Source organism: Clavelina lepadiformis, chromosome 2 (genome assembly GCF_947623445.1).
Source record: "Clavelina lepadiformis chromosome 2, kaClaLepa1.1, whole genome shotgun sequence".
Classification (NCBI taxonomy): Eukaryota; Metazoa; Chordata; class Ascidiacea; order Aplousobranchia; family Clavelinidae; genus Clavelina; species Clavelina lepadiformis.
The window spans coordinates 18,883,097-18,903,155 of NC_135241.1; the positions used below are offsets into that span (position 1 = coordinate 18,883,097).

The following is a 20,059-nucleotide window of genomic DNA, read 5'->3' on the forward strand; positions in this document are numbered from 1 at the left end:
GAAGTTATTACTGAATTATTATGAAAGTGGGATCATGGTGTAAATATTGCTAATTCGATACAACTTATTCGGACAATATAACAACTAAACTTTATGAAGTTGGTGTTGATTTAAGAAGCAATATAGAGACAGTAAACGCAACGGAGTCAAAGACAATCATTAGCGGAGTCAAACAGTCAGACTTGGCTTAGGCCAGTCTAAAACTAATCCATCACCACCATCATTCATTCCCATAACATCATCCATACCCACATAAATAGTGTTTTAATGTATGACTAACCTTCGGCAAAATCATTACGTCCCGGAAACATGGGAGAAAATGAAAATCTACCGCATCTACTGTTTGTATATTAAATGCCAAAAGTTATGGTGTGTATGGCTTGTGTATGGCTTGTGTATGGCTTTAGGAATAAACATTACAAAAAGAAAAAAAGGAAGAACTTACTTAAGGCTACAATTCCCAGCACATTAGATACCTGGTTATTTTTGCAGTTTAATTTGGTTTTGATGATGCATAAGAATGGTTTACTCGCAACTTACTTGATCCATTCTAGATCAGATGCGAGTCGAATTGTATACTATTAAGCAAATTTAACAACGTTTTGCAATATATGGGAATGTATATAGCTGATAATTATTACAACTTGTTACTGTAAGCAACAGCTTTACGTACTGCGCGGCTATCATCGGTCTACTCTATAGGTTATTCCCGAGATGACTGTAATTCATCAACTATAGTGTACAAAAATAAAAATGCCTTGCGACATCATAAAGAAATCATGAAATCCTGGAGTTGCACAACGCAGCATGGCCCCGCGCGTTCTACAAGCGGAAATGTCGGTTGCCTAGTTACAAGAAGGAGACAATGCGGTGTCATTCAGAGAAGCAAAATAAACATGCGCCATCAAAGCTCTGATTGTCGGTGTTTGCCTGTTCGTCCCTGAATGGCTGTGAATTGACTCCATGCAGTCGTTAGTATAGTGAGGTAAGATTACAAACTTTAAGCGGGGTGAGTTTTAATAGGATTGCAAAAATGTGGACTGTTGTTTTAATTATTTCCAATAGACAGCTTGATTAGACTTCAAAGATCGTATTTGAATGCAAGGTTGGTGTTGGACCCTTCCACGTTAAGGTCACGGTCTTTCTGTTGGCTCTACTACAAAGAAGATGATTCCTTGCGGTTTAAAACCGATGTAAAATATCCGACGGGTGTGTGATTAAAATGCACGGGTTTGCAAAAAATTAAAGCAAAACACCGCCGAACGGACGACCTTCATTTGCAACGTTTGACCTCCAGATCTTTTCGACACGGGGCACCAAAACCCCACAAAACGGTCTTGTATCTCTGACGGCTGGCAATAACAGGCGGTTGACGTTTGAAAAATGGGCCAGTTTCCTCAATGATTTTTAGCTTTAAAATTACATGTCGCCAAAAGACACCTGTTGGCCGACGCTGGTATGCGTTTTCAATTCGATAAAACTCAATTCACTTGCCTCTGACACAGTCTTTACGCATCACTGGGTGCGGAATCACAGCCTACTAGGTCAAGCGGGATTTTAGGCACGTGTGAAGAATTTATTAAGCCACCATAAATTGCCGACCAACGCGGTCTGAATTAGCACCTTCGCCGGAAGATTTTACGAGAGCAGATCTTTCCGATTAAACTGCGGTTGTAACGTGGTATAAACGCTTCATGGAGATTGCAAATGGGTGGTTTCATGAAAGGTCCTGTAGCGCTACCGCCAGGGATGAATATTTAATTAAAATAAAATTGGTATGTCAATCTCTTGTTTTCACTGGAATGAAATATCGACTGTAAGTGACAGTGCAACAGTTGCATTTTACACTGAACTTCCCCGTTATTCGTTTATTTTTCAACACAGGCGCCTGCTTCAATGAGATAGGCTGAACTAGACATCCAATTGGTCTGTAAATGCTTCGATTGGTTTGTTTTGCTGTTTAGTGTGAGTTCTGGGCGATGGTATTAAGCTAAAATTTGAAGGCGTTGAACTAAGAAAGATATCTGTTGTTATTTTTGTTTTCTAAACTTGTTGACCAGTCGATAGTTTGCTAACAAAAGTTGGTGATTTCATTCTGAAAATTTACCGCCGACTTTGTCTCTGCATAAACACTTATAACGACAATGAAATTTTCAGGCCGCTTAATTCATAGAATTGTCCACAACAACCGCACATATTTTACGTAATAATGGACGGACAACAAACACAGCTACTTTAGCGCAACACCCAGGCCTATACACGCAGGATTTATTACAACATTAAAATATGACAACTTAATAAAGGTGGTCGTGTTCTACGGTAGGTTTCCAATTTTGAACACCTGTTGGTGGTTTAAGGTGAAAAACGGCCAAACAGGTGCAAGGATTTGTCCAAGAAATAAATTCCCCAAGATGACAAAAATGCCTGTAAGCTGATATACAAGCCAGCTAGATTAGCGTAATCTACAGAGTTGTGTAAACTGAAGCTTTTTGGTTTGTCTAAAGCAGCAAACAACACGGAAAAAATCGTTTTTACGTACAATTACGTCAATAACCGTGGCTCTCACTTTCCTAATACAGAGCGCTCGGATGTTTTTCATTAACGCTAATGAGTAATAACTCTGAACAGGTGCACAAACCATTTCGTTTTTTAAAACACAGTTTTAATTGAAGTTGTCAAAACGCTGTATCAATGTACACATCACTGGTTGTTGCCATATGTCTTTTTGCGGTTGGGTAATTATATGAAGCGTTTATCCACAGTGTTTGGATAAAATTTCATCAAATGTTTTGTAGAATACAAGGTTTGTGTCCGAAATTATGGATCTTAGTTGACTGACTGAATAAATTAATTAATAAAATAGTTAAAACGTGTTGATTTTTTCTAAAGTTGCTTTTTATGACCAACTTATGCAATGTTACTCCAAACATTTATCAAGCTTTTCCTCATTTTCAGTATTTTGTTGATATGGCCTGGTGTTTGCAATTTTGGTTAAGCTAAGATATATTTTGGTAAATTTATATCAATAGCTATAAGGCGCATAGACTTAGATGTGGCAAAACTTTAATATTTCCATTGTTTCAATCAGAGCAGCCGCAACAAAAGGCAATGTATTTCTTAAAACTGGTGTCACATCAAAAAGAAAAAAACAAATTTTCTAATTCAACAAAAATTTAATTTCGGCGAACGGTCATAGTATCGGAATCTGAGTTGATTTATGTCTTTCTTTTTGTCTTCAGAAGCAAAATTGTTCAAGCGAAAACGATTCGGTAATCAACACGCATTGTTTAGGCCTAGAAAAAAACTACTAGTAATCAACGCTCTCATAGCTCATCATCACAATGAAAGCGGTTGGGTGCAAAGGTCTATGACGCAAAAATTGTTTCCTTGAATAATACAACGTCACTGTCCGAGCTATTTACCCAAAAACATGATGAAAATAACGGCATCAAACTATGAAAAATACACACGTTAAATTTTTTTTAAGCTGTTCGATGCGAACACCTGTTCGTTATAGTTCACGGCTGGCATACTTTTCGGTTCAGTTCGTTTTTGCTCAAAACAAAACCCGAATGGCAGATATGATTATGTCACATTTTTTCTATCTTTTTGAAAGCAAAGCTCTTTCGTGCATTCTCCACGTAGCAAAACGGAGCGTTTTTACATTTGACTTAATTCATCGAAACTTTTTAACATACTTCTACAAATCAAACGGATTTCAAAGGTGCAAAGTGCGTCAGTAGCACTGTTGGTGGTTCTGATGGCTGGTGTAATTGGTCGAAACCTGACACTGACCAAACATATTTTACCATCACATTCATCCCCAAAATATTTACAACCGATATCAAGAAATCGAGGAATGTATCCATTGATGTATTTTTTTAACGATAAGCAAGACCTTTTACTGAAACTCTGTTGCCGTTTCACCTTTTAAGATTTGGCAGCATAACTTACTTAAATGTACGCCATTTATTTATTAGGTTGATTTCAACATCGGGCACGTTTGGATAGTTTGATAAAGTCCCAGTTCATGCTACTTTGTATTGACAGTGCAATTGAATTTTTTGTTACCAGGTGCAGTCGCATCTACCAATGTATTGGTATATGACTGCGCATCTTACGCTACGAAGTCAGCACAGCTGGACCTACATCTTGATTTATCATGTCAATGGGTTGAGCGCAACTATTCATTCCGGGACTTTGCATTCTCAATTACGGGCATCATTCCCAAAACCAAGGTTATGGTAAGTACAGAAAGGCTTCGCCAAGTAAGCATTTTTATTTAAAGGCGAAATGCGTTGTTCGTCGAATCCTTAACCCGAATAGCATGTTGTGAAAATGCTTAACACAAGACTAATAAGTTCAAACGAAGTCGTGCCAATAACATAGTAAGGAGCTGATTAACAAAGTTTAAATCGGCGAAGCGTTAAGAAAGTTTTTACAGCTGGGCAAGAAAATGCGTTTGGTAAAGCATGGCTCGCAAAAATGGCTTTAGATTATAACAAACACGGCAATGTAAATAAGATTTCACCTAAGCATCGTCAGGACACTAATAGGATAAGTGTGCAGTGCACCTGGGTGTTAATGACTTAACCCAATAAGCCAAGCAGCATCATCGATTGATCTTCAAGCGACGTGAGGACAACAGAGGCCGGAAAACAAAAGCCGGCGTTAAATAAGAATATCGGGTTAGTTTGCAAGCTTCGGGTCAATTTGCGATGGTTTGTTAAGAAAGCTTTTTTAAATGTGGAATTGCAAAAATATTCCATCCCGTCACGGTGATTGGCTCAGCTATGCAAAGAAGACAAAAAGGGGCAAACTAAGCATGTCAATCATACGATTATGCATCACACGTGAGAAGCATTATGAATAATTCCTGCAAAATCGGATTCGCGGGTTGTATTTCCCAGCCGTGTACTGCTGCCAGAGAAAGAAAACTTTCGCAGACATGAAATTCGACCACAAATTTTAAAAAAGATCCACGAGTCCTCACGCTAATAATCCTGTTAAGAATTGGTGCACCTGACATGGCCAGATACAGTTTCAACAAGCAGAACGCCTGTTTAGACTGAACACATGCAGGTTTATAAGATGCAAGGTGACCAGGCAAAGGAGCAATCAATCTTCATAAAAACAACCAGAAAATGGCGCACAAATCCGGGACCAGATGTTATTTACTAATGAGAAAACCGATTACGTGACATCTTCAAACAACTTGTCCAGACCCAAGTTTTCTGAAGCGTGACGAACAAGTACGACCACGTGACGCTGGCTGCAGAAAAGAAATTTGCACAACTAAGGTAGAATTTGCTTTTTTCGATCGATTTTACTCGTCAAATAAAAAGAAAACGTGACAATCACAATGCTGTGAGCGTATGCAACCAAACATAAACTAAGACGAATAGACAGAACAATTGCAAACGTTATCAACAAAAAATTTCAAGAATTGCTTGCTGATGAAGAACAACCTTTAGCATGCGATAAAACATATACAGTAAAAGGAACTTAAATTAATACCGCTAATAAATAGTAAGTACTATCCGAAACAGAAATGTTGCAAATGCAAGTAGGATAATTTATCCTAAAAGTGTGCATATCATAACATACAAAACAAGCAAATCCAGTAACTTTTATTCAAGAGCGAATTCATGAAAGTAAGAACAAAATCAAAAGCAAGGTGTTCACGGTAATGGCAAATTTCTGTGTAGTTTAAGTGTGGTTGAAAAATACCTACTGTGAGGTATGACTGGCTGAGGTTGAGCAAATAGAATTTGTTGGACAGCAAGAACATGACAATGCGCAAGGCAAGTAGCTATGACAACAGGAGTTGGCAAGTTTTCACAGTAAATAACTAGATCAGGTTTTAAGAAAGAGACAATGGGCTGGTGTATAGGATTTAAAAAACTATATAAAATAGAGACAAGAAAGGTTTTATTTCACGGTACAATAAATTATAAGAGGCAATATAAAGAAGCAAAGATGCTACTCCAATACATACCTCACGTGGAACTAAATTAGTTAAACTTAACTAAACCAGACAAACCAGTATCGCTTAAACCAGTTAAAACGTCGCAAAGAAAACTTAAATATTGGTTTCAAGTTCAAGATGGTCGTAGGTTCCCGGTGTTGGAAGAAACCGGGCCATATAGCTGCGGTCACCATCTTCAACATCAGAGGTAACTTCGTGGCGAATTTCGTAGGCCTAAAGCAGAGAAAAACGGTTAAAAGTTGCAACGATGAGAAAGTCAGCACATCACTTTGAGTCAGTACATCACATCACTTTGACTCACCCTTTTAGCGGCATCCTTAAGTGACGTGGCCTCTGCTTTGCCAGTTGAATCGACCATCGATGCAAAGACGCTATCTTTGTTATTCAAAAGAAGATGGGGTTCCTCAAACTCCACAACTTCTCCTGCATCCAGAACCTGGAAAGCAAGAAATGACGTTGATCACACCGATAGTACCATAATGACTCAATATGCAACGGAGTCAACCTCAACAAGAAAAAAAATTAAGTTGATTGATATATGAGATTAGAAGAAAGCAAACATAGCGACAAATAAAAGCAAGTGAATTTCAAAACTTGCTCGAAGCTCACCATGACACGATCGCAGTCGATGATGGTGTGAAGACGATGAGCGATGGTGAGGGCTGTGCAATGCTTGAAATTACTTCTTATTGCTTCTTGGACGAGATGGTCGGTCCTTTTGAGGAAATCACGTAACTTAGGTAATTACCAGTTTTTATTTATCTGTTATTCATAGAAAATAATAAGTTTTTGCATTCAAAATCATCGGTGCTAAGTGCTCTAAATCTAATATGACTTCTTTTGTGATTAATGAAGTGCTCGACACACACACACACACACACACACACCTAATGTCTACATTGGCAGTCGCTTCATCAATAATCAAAATTTTATTCTTCCGCAAGATGGCGCGAGCGAGGCATACAAGTTGCCGTTGACCAACGCTGAAATTAGAGCCGGCCTCGGAAAGAGCACTTTCTAATTTCATCGGTAAATTCTCCACCAGCGGCCGAAGTTGTACCTACGAGTATTATACACAGTTAGTGGTGAAGCAATTTGTATAGACGTAACATTTAGGAACATTATTGTCCACCAAGTGCTTCTTATAATAGCTGTCGGCGTTTTCACGTTAGTTCCAATTTGCAACACCAGGCACTGAGGTGTGTCAATCGCGAACGTGATGCCACTAATACACTGTAAAATTATCACTTGTTCTAGAGCTTTCCACAACTCAGCGTCCGTGTAGTCACCAAAAATGTCCAGGTTTTTCCTCATTGTTCCGGCAAACAAGATCGGGTCCTAGGGTGTGCAAACATATTTATGAACTGAAACACGTTTTGATACAAAACTTCTCCTGGACCTGAATTTTACCGGTAAATGTCCTCACCTGTGGGATGATGGAGATGACGGATCTAAGGTCTGTGAGTCCAAGTTGGGATGTTGCTACTCCGTCGATGTAGATCTCTCCCTGGCTGTATTCATTCAAGCGGAACAAAGTGGAGATCAAAGAGCTTTTGCCGGCTCCTGTCCGTCCAACTATGCCCACCTTTAAAATCGTTTTCAGCATTTGCGATACGTGTAGTGCCTTACAAATCACATCAAGCTGATTTTAAAAATTTACATAAACAGTTTCTTTATTGAAATAAAAAATAACGACGATATAGGTCAAAATCACCTTTTCGTGAGCTTTTACGTTCAAACGAACCCGATGAAGGATATCAGGCCCATCAACATAATGAGCATAGGACAGATTATCAAAAGTAATGATTCCGTATTGTGGCCAGCCAGGGGGTGGTTTGTTCTCAGGGCGCTCGTGAGCGGCCTCCGGTGGTATCTTGTAATATTCCTGGATACGTTCGACTGACGTCATCTAAAAAGATGACCGTTTTAAATTGGCGGCAAAAACGTTTGATTCCGTTTTCCAAACTTTTTTCAACCTACCGAAGAATATCTTCATAAGATAACTTTTAGCGTCGACTGTTCGCTGTTCAAGCTTTCTTATCTACCCAGATAGGAATTGCACATATGTACTGGTCGACTGTTTTTTAACTCAATGACAGAAATTGTTGGTTTTCTACGGAAGTGGCGACTAAGCTCAGTGACAAAAACACAGCTTGGACTTCCTTCTAGAATACCGAGAGACAACCACAAGCTGACGATCATGTGGCACAACTGCAACTTCGCATAGATTTGAGGTGGAGCTGAGGTTACATTACGGCACTTGGCAGCGAGTTCACTGTTGGTTTATGCATTTCAACCTAACCAAATCTACACACTACAACGCACACGTCAAAACCCAAAAGCTTTAAAACTGGGACCATCGCAGCACCGTACACAACAACACTTGCAAGGATATTTGGCACTTAGAGGCGATCGAGCAGGCACTCGGTACTGCGGCAGTCAGGCTGCATAGCGCATGCAAACCGCATTACCGAATTTTAGCAAACAACATTGTCAAAGGGGTTTAATATCTTCCATCCTATAAACAGACACCGCACACTTGTTTGACTGGGCGCTGGTCACTCATAGAAATTATTTCCACTCGATTGAGCTCACAAACGGTTTGCCGGATAACTCACCAAATTCTCGACCTCGGCACTCTGCCTCGTGCCCCACTGGAACATGCCCATCAACATCAAGGAGTATGTCAGCGTAAGGCCAACCTGTCCGGCGTCCACATCAGTCATAGACACAAAAACAATCGAAAAGAAAGCGACGGTGCCAATAAAAATAGCACAAATTGCGTCCAGCCGCATAGCCAGCCAACGGGAGCCGGTTAAAAAGAGAAACCATGCAGCTAAAAAAAACAAATTTTTTAGACCCTACAAGTCGTTTGCTCATCATCGTCGTATGGTCTTCACACGTTCACCTAAAACCCCATTACTCACCGAGCTTTTCAGAAGACGTCGACCGCTTATGCTTGAAAACAACAGCGATCAAAGATCTAGAGCTAGACATTAAAAACTTGTGATAAGATATATGAGTATTTACCACTGTGAGCATCTTGTCTGATGTGAAATTCTTCCTCAAATTTCTCCTGCATTTTAAATGCTCTTACAGTTGTTAGTCCCTGGAGAGTGGAAGACAGATGGGTAAAAACTGGACTTCGACCTAAAAATGAAAGCAGCAGGAAATAGGTTAATTGGAAAATACTGGGACAACAAAAGCTAGTCTAAAGCAGGTGGATAACCACATTAACATTAGTGCAAAATTACTCTAAAAACTGTTTAGCGAAAGTTCTACCGAATAATTTTATCGGAATCTTTTGCCAGTTACATTCTTGTAAATGAAAACAAATACTGCATCACTCACTGGCGCCTTCCATCCGCTTTATATCACGTGACGTCTTTAAATAATACTGACGTAACCATATAAAATATGCAACAAGGGGTATGGTGATGATCCCAACGAAATAGTTGATGATGATGGCGAGTATCAACACAGTGATGATTGTGAAAAATATCTAAGCAAAGGGCATCAAAGCAAGGGTTATGAGAGTACACTACAACATTAAACAACTGAGCATCTGAAGAAGAAGTAACAGGAAAAAACTTACGTAAATAAAATCCATAAAAGTAGCGGGAAGAATTTCGTCAATTTGGCCCATATCTTTTGAAAATCTATTCAAAATTCGTCCTGCGAAAATTCCTTCTGTTAAACGGTGCCAAAAAATATACCACAAACGTCGCATAAGCAAAGTTGATCGATAAGGTTAGTAATGGGACTAAACGGCAGAAGTGATGCTTAATTATATAATTTTACGTAAGTTAAAGGAAGAAATATGCAAAATCGTAAAGAAAAGTTAGTCTATAACTGAAAATTCTTCACCAAAAACCAACTGACATAATTTATGTAATTGTGTAACTATTACAATTACACCCGCACCTACGAGAAAATAATTATTAATGAATGGCTGTGACTAAACTGTTCTAAATCTTACCAACAGGATTTGTGTCGATAAACCTTGTGTGTGAATGCAGCAGAGCATGAAACATCTTATCATGCATATGGATACCAGATATCACGCAATAATAGAACTGTAATATTGATCTTGCATAGATCAATACCGCAAAGACGCCTGTCAATACTAAACACAAGGCTGATATGAAAAGACAAATCATGATTTTATGATAAATAGCAATCAAGTAGCTAGAATGTTATAGTTAGAGGTAAGTTTGTAAGTCATGAGCCCATATTGACTCATGCATAAATTACTGAAATTATCTTATAGTAATAAGTCGTTATTATTCATAATTGTTTAAATTAAAAGAAATTGACAAAAGAGAATTTTAGCCTTTAGAAATCCTTTATCCATTCGTTGTATAAAGGTGCCATGATACTTACTTGCAAAAATTGCAATGTAATAGGTGTCATCAAATTGTAGATCAGTTGTTTCAGTGAAGCCTTCATTGGCTGAGCTGTTGTATCCATCTGTGCCAATTAGTGTCATATTATACGGAACAGTGGCATTTGCTTCCATAGATATGTTGTAATCCATAAGTTCAAGCCGAGAATAAAAGACTTCAGATTTTGTTGCCCTTAATTAAAATAAACAACTTATGTAGTTATAATGGATTATAATCTGAACTATGAGGCTGTCATAATGAAAGTATTATAAACAAAAGTATATCTTCAAAATTACAGGAGTATTTATATGAATGAAAAATAATTTAGTGAATAAGTAAAACAATGAATAAGAAACGTTTGACTTTATTTGCACCGACATAATTTTACTAAATTACTTCCTTTTATTATAATTTGGGATATTCTATTTACAAAAATGAAAACTTTTCCATTTTTTTTAAACCATTTTCAGTAATCTTCTTACCAAATTGACATCCACCAATCACAGAGAACAAATGTTACATGATTTGAAAGTAAAAGGAAACTAAGAACAAACAAGAGGCAACTGTTGGTTCCAAAATATTCTTTATAAACCTTCCATCCCACACTTCCCTGAACTTTTGTCTCCTCCTCTCTAACTGGAGCAACAAATTCTGCCTGAATTGAAACACACGTCTGGATTAACTTATGACTATGTTGTTGTTATGTCGGCATGTTTTCTTGTCACGTCAAACAGAGCTATCTCTGGTGTCAATTTGTATTTAAGTGGAATATTATTGATTGTGCACGAAGGAAATGAAACATATAGCTCTACTCTGGGTATTAAAATTTCTTACAACATAGCTTATTAATTTAAATTCTCATCCACAATTTTTCACCTGTTCATTGTTGAGAAGCATTTTTTCAGATTCCTCTTGTTTGCTTGTTTTGACATTGTTGGTCACATTTTTGTGCTGAATTTAAATAAAATATTTACTTTAAAGCAGTGGTGCCCATCCTTTTCCTGTTTGCGGGCCCCCATCTTCAAAATTGTTATTTAATTCGCTATTTGTGAGGAGTTAAAGTATAACTGGTGAAATCCCCTAAGCCAACTTCAGACCCCAGGTAGAGAACCACCGCTTAAAAGTGTTTTTCAGTACACAGAAAAAAATTATTGGCTTTGAAACCACTTTTACCAAAGATAAAATGTAAATAGGCACTGACTTTGATGTTTGGTCTTGCATCACTCATCGAAAAAGAACGAATTAGTTGATCTGAATCATCAGGTAAAACACGAATATCTGTCATTGATCCTGTCATTAAATGGAGGTTTTCCAAGGACAACAAACTTTGACCAACTGAAACAGCAAATTTTATTTATTGAGCTACGACGGCAAACAAAACAGCATGCCACCATAAACAGGAATCTTTTGACAAGTATGCATTAAATAAACCCATAAAACCAAACAAAAAGTTAGGGCAGAATTCAGGTTAACCTAGTCTTGGATTAAAGTATGTCAGGTAAGCAATTTGTTGACTGGTCCTGTATAGTAAGGAGAACCAAACACATGTTATTGGTGGGCAATTGCCTGATGAAAGAAGTTTCATTATAAACCTTGGCTAATAAAATTTTTGTCATCAATCAAAAATACCAGCTGTCTTTACAAATCGTTTACCCAATCTCCAACCCCAATGCAGAGATAGGCAATGGTCTTACGATATACGATAACAGCTAGCTTGATGTAGTTAATTCGAATTAAACCAAGATTACTGATTCTATTGCACACAATGATATAACACATGACAACAAACAATACATTAAACTGCTTTGCGTACCACGGATTTCATCTTCGCTTATCACGTGATGTTGATTGAGATTATCATCTGAAAGCGCAGTAGAGAGCATCAAGTCGTTCTTCTTTTCTTCTTCCTCGTCTTTATGGAGTAGAGCGGCAAAATCTGTTCCTTTTGCTTGCAACTCTTCGTAAGTGCCAAGACCTGCCACAGCACCCTGCAAAAAAGTATGATGTTTATTAGCCTTATTAAATACCATGACAAAATGGACTTGGTGGGTAATACTAATGACTAATGATTTAACTTCCCAAACGTGGTGGCTGATACCAGATATACATATGTCACCAGATGGACACTTACTTCCTTTAATATCAATACTTGATCTGCTCCTTTCAAAAACTGAAGCTGATGTGTGACTAGTACACGGACCTAAAAAGTTTGCAAAAAAGTCATTTGTCAAAGTGACCCTAAAATACAACAAGTAAAATAGGAAGAGGCAAACAGCTTTTATTCCAGCACATAGCAAGGTGTTTTGTTATGTAAGCCTATGGCAGTATAAAGTAGTAAATGCTCAAATGCAAAGTAATAACATGATACCAACTTTTTCTTTCATGTAGCCGCAAATGCAGTCATGGAAAAGTTGTGCTGCCACTGCCGCATCAACAGCACTCAGTGGGTCATCGAGTAAAATAATGTCACTCTTTTCACGATAAGCTGCCCGTGCAAGATTTATTCGAGCTTTCTGGCCCCCACTCAGTGTAACACCGCGCTCTCCGACTAAAGTCTGGTCACTGAACGCCAGTGCTTCGAGGTCCTTTGTGCAGAAATTATCAGCAAAAATGAAAAAATGTTAAACATATTTCTTTGAGTTTTGGGAACTTATGCAGGTGAGTCATTGATTTAAAACATTACAAAGCATGCCGATATCAGTAATTAAATAGATATCATGGTTCACATTTGACTGGCATATTATTTACTCAACGATCACTGTTTCAACAGAAATTTGCAAACCTTTGTTAAAGCACACGCCTTTATAACAGCTCCGTATCGTAATGAATCATATTCCTCGCCAAACAATATATTTTCACGAACAGTGCCAGAAAATACCCAAGGCACTTGTCCAGCATAAACTACTTGACCTTTAACCTCCATGTCACCCAACCTGGGTTTGAGCTCATGCAGTATGGCACTCAGAAGTGATGACTGTCAAAAATACAAACATATTCAGCCAAATCAAAAATAATTCAGTGGATAAGAGATATGCACAGTTGTTGCGCAAGCTTATAATCGCAACAAACAACAACTCAGAATTGGTAAATATTAATGCTAACTATTTAAAAATGGTTCAATTAAGTTAATACCAAATGATGTTAACGACCATGGTCAGATTTTAATATACTCAAAACCTAGTCAATTGCAACAAAATTTAAAAAGTAACATTGAAGAATTAATAGTCACAAGAAAAAAATGTCAGTCTCTCACCTTCCCTGAACCAACTGGTCCTATCACAGCTAGAAGTTGTCCGGATTTAACTTCAACATTAACATCATTCAAAGTTGGTTCATTTTCCTACAAAAAAAGCAACAGAAATCAACGACTCTGTTCAAAATTATGCATGCAAAATTTCATATGAATATATTTTCTTAATTTATTTGTTGTACATGTTTGCACTTTTTTTTAAATACTTACAAACTTACTTATACTGTACTACTAATCCAACAGCCATTAGTTACAATCAGAGTTTGAAATGTGTACGTTAAGTACTTACATCTGACCATGAAGCAGTAAAATCTCTTATCACAACACTGCACTCAGTGTCCGAATGAACTGGAAGCTTCTCCTTTTCTATATCTTGTTCATCAAGCAGAAGAAAATCCTGCAAATGAAATAACATAATTATGACGCACCAACAAGCAACTTGGTCAATTACTAATTATTTGGCTATATACTGATTAAATATATTTAAGCCTTATATGTAACATATACGGTATAGAAAGGTGGTTTTTTCAGTTATTTTAAATATGAATAGGTTAGGTATCCGTTGGAGGTATTTGTATGGCATGGTGTATGCAAGAGATTTGACTGAAGCTTTAGACTTAGAGCTTAACTATAACAAAAATGGATGCATTTTATGCGAAAACTGGAAAATAAAGCTGCTGCGTTCAACCAACTACAAAGCTGATATTGTATTGATTAAACGGCAAAAAGGCGGATAAGGCAAATTATTTAACATCTGCTGATTAATCGGTGTTATCCAAGCGCAGAAGCAAGTGTATTAAGTATCATGAACTTAGAGGCACCTATAACAATGAAAATTGGCATTTGCCGTGCAGTGGTTGCATAGTATCCATAAAGGCATAAGATATGAACATATTTTATAGCTTTCATAGCATGTACTAACGTCTTCAGATGATCCAGTCTAATGACTTAAGGCAATAGAAAGAAACAATGGAACTGATTTGTTGCATGCAACAGACACATAAAAAAATGCATACATAGCAAACATTTCATTTAGCATTCATTAATTTTGTAACCAGGTGTATTATTTCAAAAAAATATTTTGTAACCGCCTATCATAATGAATTTTAACCTTGTTGTCATATCTTCAAAATTCAATAAAAACTTTGTTTTAAAGATGATCATATATCAAGTCTGATAGCCTTAACTCATCATTTGTGCATAAATATTGTAATATAATTGAGCTTTATATTACTATCTTAAAATTTTCAATGATGGATAACTCCTTCATTATCCAAGTTCAAACATTAACAAATAAAACTTATGCCAGCAGCAGGAGGCGAACAAAATTTCCAAAAAACCAAGACCAGTATCAAAAGCTGTAAATGCAAGTTATCAAAACTGGTCAAATACGCATACCTGGATTCTTTTGAGACTGACAATTGACTCTGAATACTTCTCAATGGCCAATGGAAAGAAAATACCCATAGAAACACGAACGACATTATACAAAGACAAAGCGGGGAAGACCTGGTAACATCAGCAGAACACGTGATTTGAAGCAAAAAAAACAAACGAGGTATTTTTACATCAAATCACCAACTTGAGACTAATTACGAATGAAGTTCATTTTTCTACTACTGGTAATTATGTTATCTTAGTGTGCAACTTGGTTTAGGTAGGTACTGTCAACTGAGTTAACATGGCTTTTAATACTTGCCCTTGGGCAAAAAAAAAGTTATTTTAAATAAAAGTAACCTGCATCGAAAATGTTTACATGTAAACTAAAAATTAATTTTCGACAAGGTTTAAGCATCTTTGCCATTGTTTAAATCTGAACCAACATTAGTAAAGAAATAAATTTCGAAAAATATCATGTCAGAAATCAGCTTTGAAAAAGACCCATTAATGCCCAATACAAAATTGTGGTAAAAGTAATTTCAGAAAACTTACATTAGATGCCGTCAAGTGACCGCCAGCGACAACATAGCTTGTAAAAGAAGCTAATGCAACTAGCTTGGTAGACAAAAACATCATTGAAAAGTTGCAAGCCTTCAAAATGGAGGACGATAACACTTTTTTAACTTCCCTTCTGTAAAAGGTATTGATACAAAGCATTAGGTAATAAATTTCTACTTAAAAACAGCTTTTACAGAATGTTGTTAAAAACTGTATCATACGTCTTTTTTCTAAGTACAAGAGTGAAGAATAGTTGCATCATGCACCAATTACATAGTTTCAATATTATATAATTATAGTTTGTTTTTATCAATTAACACTATATCGTATAATCATAAACAGTTCTAAATAGGGAATGCATCCAATGACTAAATTAATATCAAGTCCACATAGTATCCCAATTCCCATGTATGACAAAAAATTGGCATTTTTTTGAAGGATGGGATTACCTGCCAAGGCTACGATTATAACTTGAAATTCTGAATTTGGCATTGTATTAATTATATATCAATTACCACTTTATGCTTAGGGAAAGCATGCTCTATAACAGTGGTTCTCAAACTGGGGTCTGCGGTCCTTTTGGGGTCCGCGAGACAATTTTCGGGGACCGCGAAGCACCTTCCAAAAAAAGGCACTACTTGCCATCAAGTCAAAAGCTCGAAACCGGTTGAATGTGATTCACGATATTAGGGTTGCGTTGTCCAAAACGAAACCAAACGTAGCCGAACTGGTTGCAAAGAAGCAGGTAGCCTACACCCGTCACAATGATACCATAATAACCAACGTGTTGTTTTGTGCTGATTTTTTAAGGGACCGTGAGGCGTTTAAAAAATTGCTAGGAGACCGTTGCGTACTTTCTTTTAAAAAAGTTTGAGAACCACTGCTCTATAATATTTGATAAATAAATTAAAATGCGAACTGAATGACCAGTTAATAAATTTGTTCACATGTCTGCTTCTCATGATCTACTTTACCATGTCGAATATTTGTTCATGTATTATGGAGGTAATGAGGCCACTTTGAAAGAAATAAAATGTATGTAGATAGATAGATATGCAAATGAAATATAAAGAAATCAAAAAGTTAAATCATGATAAAACAATGTACTTCTTAATAAATTTTCCTTTCGATTAAATGTCAATTTACTACATATAATATTTCCAGTTACACAAAAATGCATAACACATGTAGTTATGTGATATATATATAAATTGTAAAATAGCATATACCTCCTTATTTTGTCCACAAATTTTTGAAAGGATGTTTCCCAAGTATACATTTTCACTATTCTCATTGCAGTTATAACTTCATTCATGACCCGAATTCTTTCATCAGTAAGAAGGGCCATTTTTGCTCTGAAACAACAAGAAATCAAAAATTCAACACCAGCATGCATATGTTTGTCAAACGTGTTGGTATAAGAGTGAATGCCATTAGCATCTGTTGACACTTCATCGAATTCATATCGATTATGTTGACAATATGTTGAATGAATGCTCGAAATAGATAATGCCATAATACCGTATTCGGCCGAATTGTCTCCCCATTATGCTCTGACCAACGCTAACCAGAAAAATAATTGCAAGCCCAATCAGTGACGATGCCCCCAGATATCTCCACAAAAGATAGGTTACCACTATAGCTTGCAATGGGGCAAGTATTAAATAATGCAGAAACAAAGTGACCTATAAATAGTATTAGCATTGAATATTTTTACTCATGTATATTTAGCAATATATTACTTAAATACTATAGTATTATTATTGATAAAATATTAATATTCTCTTATTTAATAGAAAACTTGGTATTTGGATTTGAATTTAAAAGCTAGGTTTAACAAACGCTTTGCATACAAAATCAAATCTCATGACGTCAGTTGACCCTAGATTGACAATTTGGCCTGTTGTGGTAGCAGCAAGTGACTTCTGGCTCAGTTTAAGAGTCTGTAAGGACAAGAGATGAAATATTTCACGGAAAATTGTAACATATAGAAATCCAAAATATATAGACAGTGAAAACGACTGAATAGGACAAGTAATTTATTAACATTTGGCTCATTTCAGTAATATTTATAAAATTGTTAACATGATTTTTTCATTTACTTAATTGTATGGTATATATTATAATTACGCATGTTTCTAAAATCTAATACACTCAAAATTACCTTTTTATACATCAGCGCACACATTCCAGCCCGTATGTGCCATCCAAGACGTTGTAAATAGTAAAAATAAATGTGATGGATTAGTGTAAGTCCAATCAGTATAAGGCAAATTCCAGTTGCATACATATAGGCACCAGTTAATGTCTCTTTGCCTTCGAAATAACTTAGCAATCCACCGATAAATAGTGGAGTAAAAATATGCAGTGTTTCCTGAAAATAATACATAACTCTTAATTAGGATTAGGGAGCACCTTTTTAATTGCAAACCATCAAAGTAAAACAAAATTACCAAAACACAATGTGTAAACACTAAACATGTACAGCATGTGCAAAAAAATTATGTATAATACAGTAACAATTATGTAAAACTTGAAGTGATAGATAACTAGAATAAGGTTACCTTAAAAACAAAGATCGTTATTTTGACAAACACTAGTAGAACATGCATTACTGATAAACTTTCCTTGAAGTTGCTGCAATCAATTTTTCTTAGACAACTAAAGCGATTACATAAAACATGACAAAGCAAAATTGCCAGAGGTCAGCTGTTTAAGTATGCAGATAGATTGTGAAGCAAAGTCGGTCAAGGTAGTAAGAAGCTGACCTTCAGCAATGCAAGTAATTATCGTAAAGATACACAATTAGACCATCAGTAACTGGCATCATTGTGCAGGGAACATTATCATGTTAAAAAATATGATTGCAACATGCAATTATTAACTCAACGGCATACATAATTGCATAAACAAGCAATATTGCGTGACCATAATGAACCTTACTTTAGGAGATTTTAAATTTAACAAGAAGTTAACATCACCTCTATCAACCCGAAAACCCCATAGGTCACCCAATCAAACCAGTATGTCTTCACCACAGCAAGTAAGAGACTTGGTGTTTTGTTATTTCTCCTTGCACTTTCGATTTCCTGTTTCCATTTCCTAAAAAATAGAAAGGAAAATTAAATGAGGTTCATGTTTGAACTTCCGTATCACTGGTATAGATATATCTTCATTCCCCATTCATTGATTTACACAACCAAATACGCTCAAGTAATAAAATTTATGGAGCTGTATTTAGCAACCTTTTAAGTCTTGAGGTAATTACATCGGACGAGTCATTTTTGAGAATTGGATACATATCATGCTCTTGAAGATTTTCTTTATAACCTTTTCTGAAGAAATCATTCATCCAGCTGAAAAATTATGAACATATCATACCCTATGGAATATCAACCGATCATACATATAAGCTTATAAAAATAAATATATTATGATGCAAGTAGTAAGAGGGAACAATTCACAATTAGTAAGCCATCTCATCAACCTAAAAGTAATGAAAGACAACAAGTTGGCTTGGTTCATGGGATTCCTCTTGCTCTTTTTCTTTTCTTTTTCCATGTTTAAACTCAGTTACTAAAACTGCTTCAAGAAGGCAATATTACTCCTGTGAAACATAATTAAACAAAAAAGGAACTAATGCTAACAGGATAATACAAGAGCAGCGTGCTTGCAAGATACAAAATGTGACATATATAGAAACAACAGAACTGGCGACTTTATCAGAACCTATACAGAGCTCCGGCACCTACAATATTGACACTACACGGTGCACACCCGATTATACAGTCCTGTTTTCTACTGTGTAGGAGAAGGCTATACGCAGCAGATACCCACAGTCAATAAGCGTGATTAAATGAAGGGTTATTACACATTTTAATTTGCTCACAGCCCTATTTTACTCCAACATGCAGTCATTTTCAAAGGTTAGCGGGTAAGGATAGACATAAACTTGACTTAAAAAATTTGCTTGAAATTTATCTCGGGTGTGCAGCTGCCACGAAATACAGACCGGGGGTAGGTTAAATAAAAGACGACAAATACGGTGTGCAAAAATGCTTAGACATCATGGAAGTGCGCACCACACAGTTTGATTTAATCATCTTTAATTCGACTGAAAATTGAGTACACAGAAGTTATGTCTACACCATTAAGTGCAAAATAACGAACGTTAAGTGCGGCAATGAAGCTCATCAAAAGCAGGACTGAGTTCGCCTATGCCAACCTCTGTACAGTCTGGCTCTCCCCTATGCGCTGACTCACATCTCCACAGGGTCACAGGTTTTACAACGTTGTGAATCCCCTTCTACGAAATCTGAGAATCAAATGAGTACAGGGACAACATTACTTTACGGAATGAGGAAGCTAAGGAACTCGACACTAATTTACGGAAAGTGACAAATTACGTAATGTTTTTTTTCAATATTTGTAGTATTGAACGCGAAAATGTACGCGGTATTATTTAGCTTAAACTGTTAAATATAGAAATATTTTTGT

At 36.5% G+C, this 20,059-nt stretch overlaps 1 protein-coding gene across 1 annotated transcript; it reads right to left on the reverse strand.

The window, feature by feature from the left end:
* Positions 1-5,301: 5,301 nt before the first annotated feature.
* LOC143445875 (ATP-binding cassette sub-family C member 4-like) lies at positions 5,302-19,841 on the reverse strand. The gene is made up of 31 exons (XM_076945249.1): positions 19,050-19,841; positions 18,808-18,918; positions 18,544-18,664; positions 17,727-17,936; positions 17,416-17,505; positions 17,084-17,247; positions 16,792-16,917; positions 15,557-15,695; positions 15,023-15,133; positions 13,914-14,021; positions 13,628-13,714; positions 13,157-13,348; positions 12,747-12,959; positions 12,506-12,574; positions 12,188-12,362; positions 11,576-11,709; positions 11,251-11,325; positions 10,857-11,029; positions 10,373-10,566; positions 9,969-10,115; positions 9,585-9,664; positions 9,341-9,491; positions 9,020-9,139; positions 8,608-8,825; positions 7,704-7,898; positions 7,416-7,574; positions 7,238-7,327; positions 6,877-7,049; positions 6,599-6,704; positions 6,291-6,425; positions 5,302-6,202 (listed from the first exon to the last, which is right to left on the reverse strand). The coding sequence occupies exons 1-31, from the start codon at positions 19,121-19,123 to the stop codon at positions 6,083-6,085; spliced, it is 4,260 nt and encodes a 1,419-aa protein (XP_076801364.1). The 5' UTR covers positions 19,124-19,841; the 3' UTR covers positions 5,302-6,082.
* Positions 19,842-20,059: the final 218 nt, after the last annotated feature.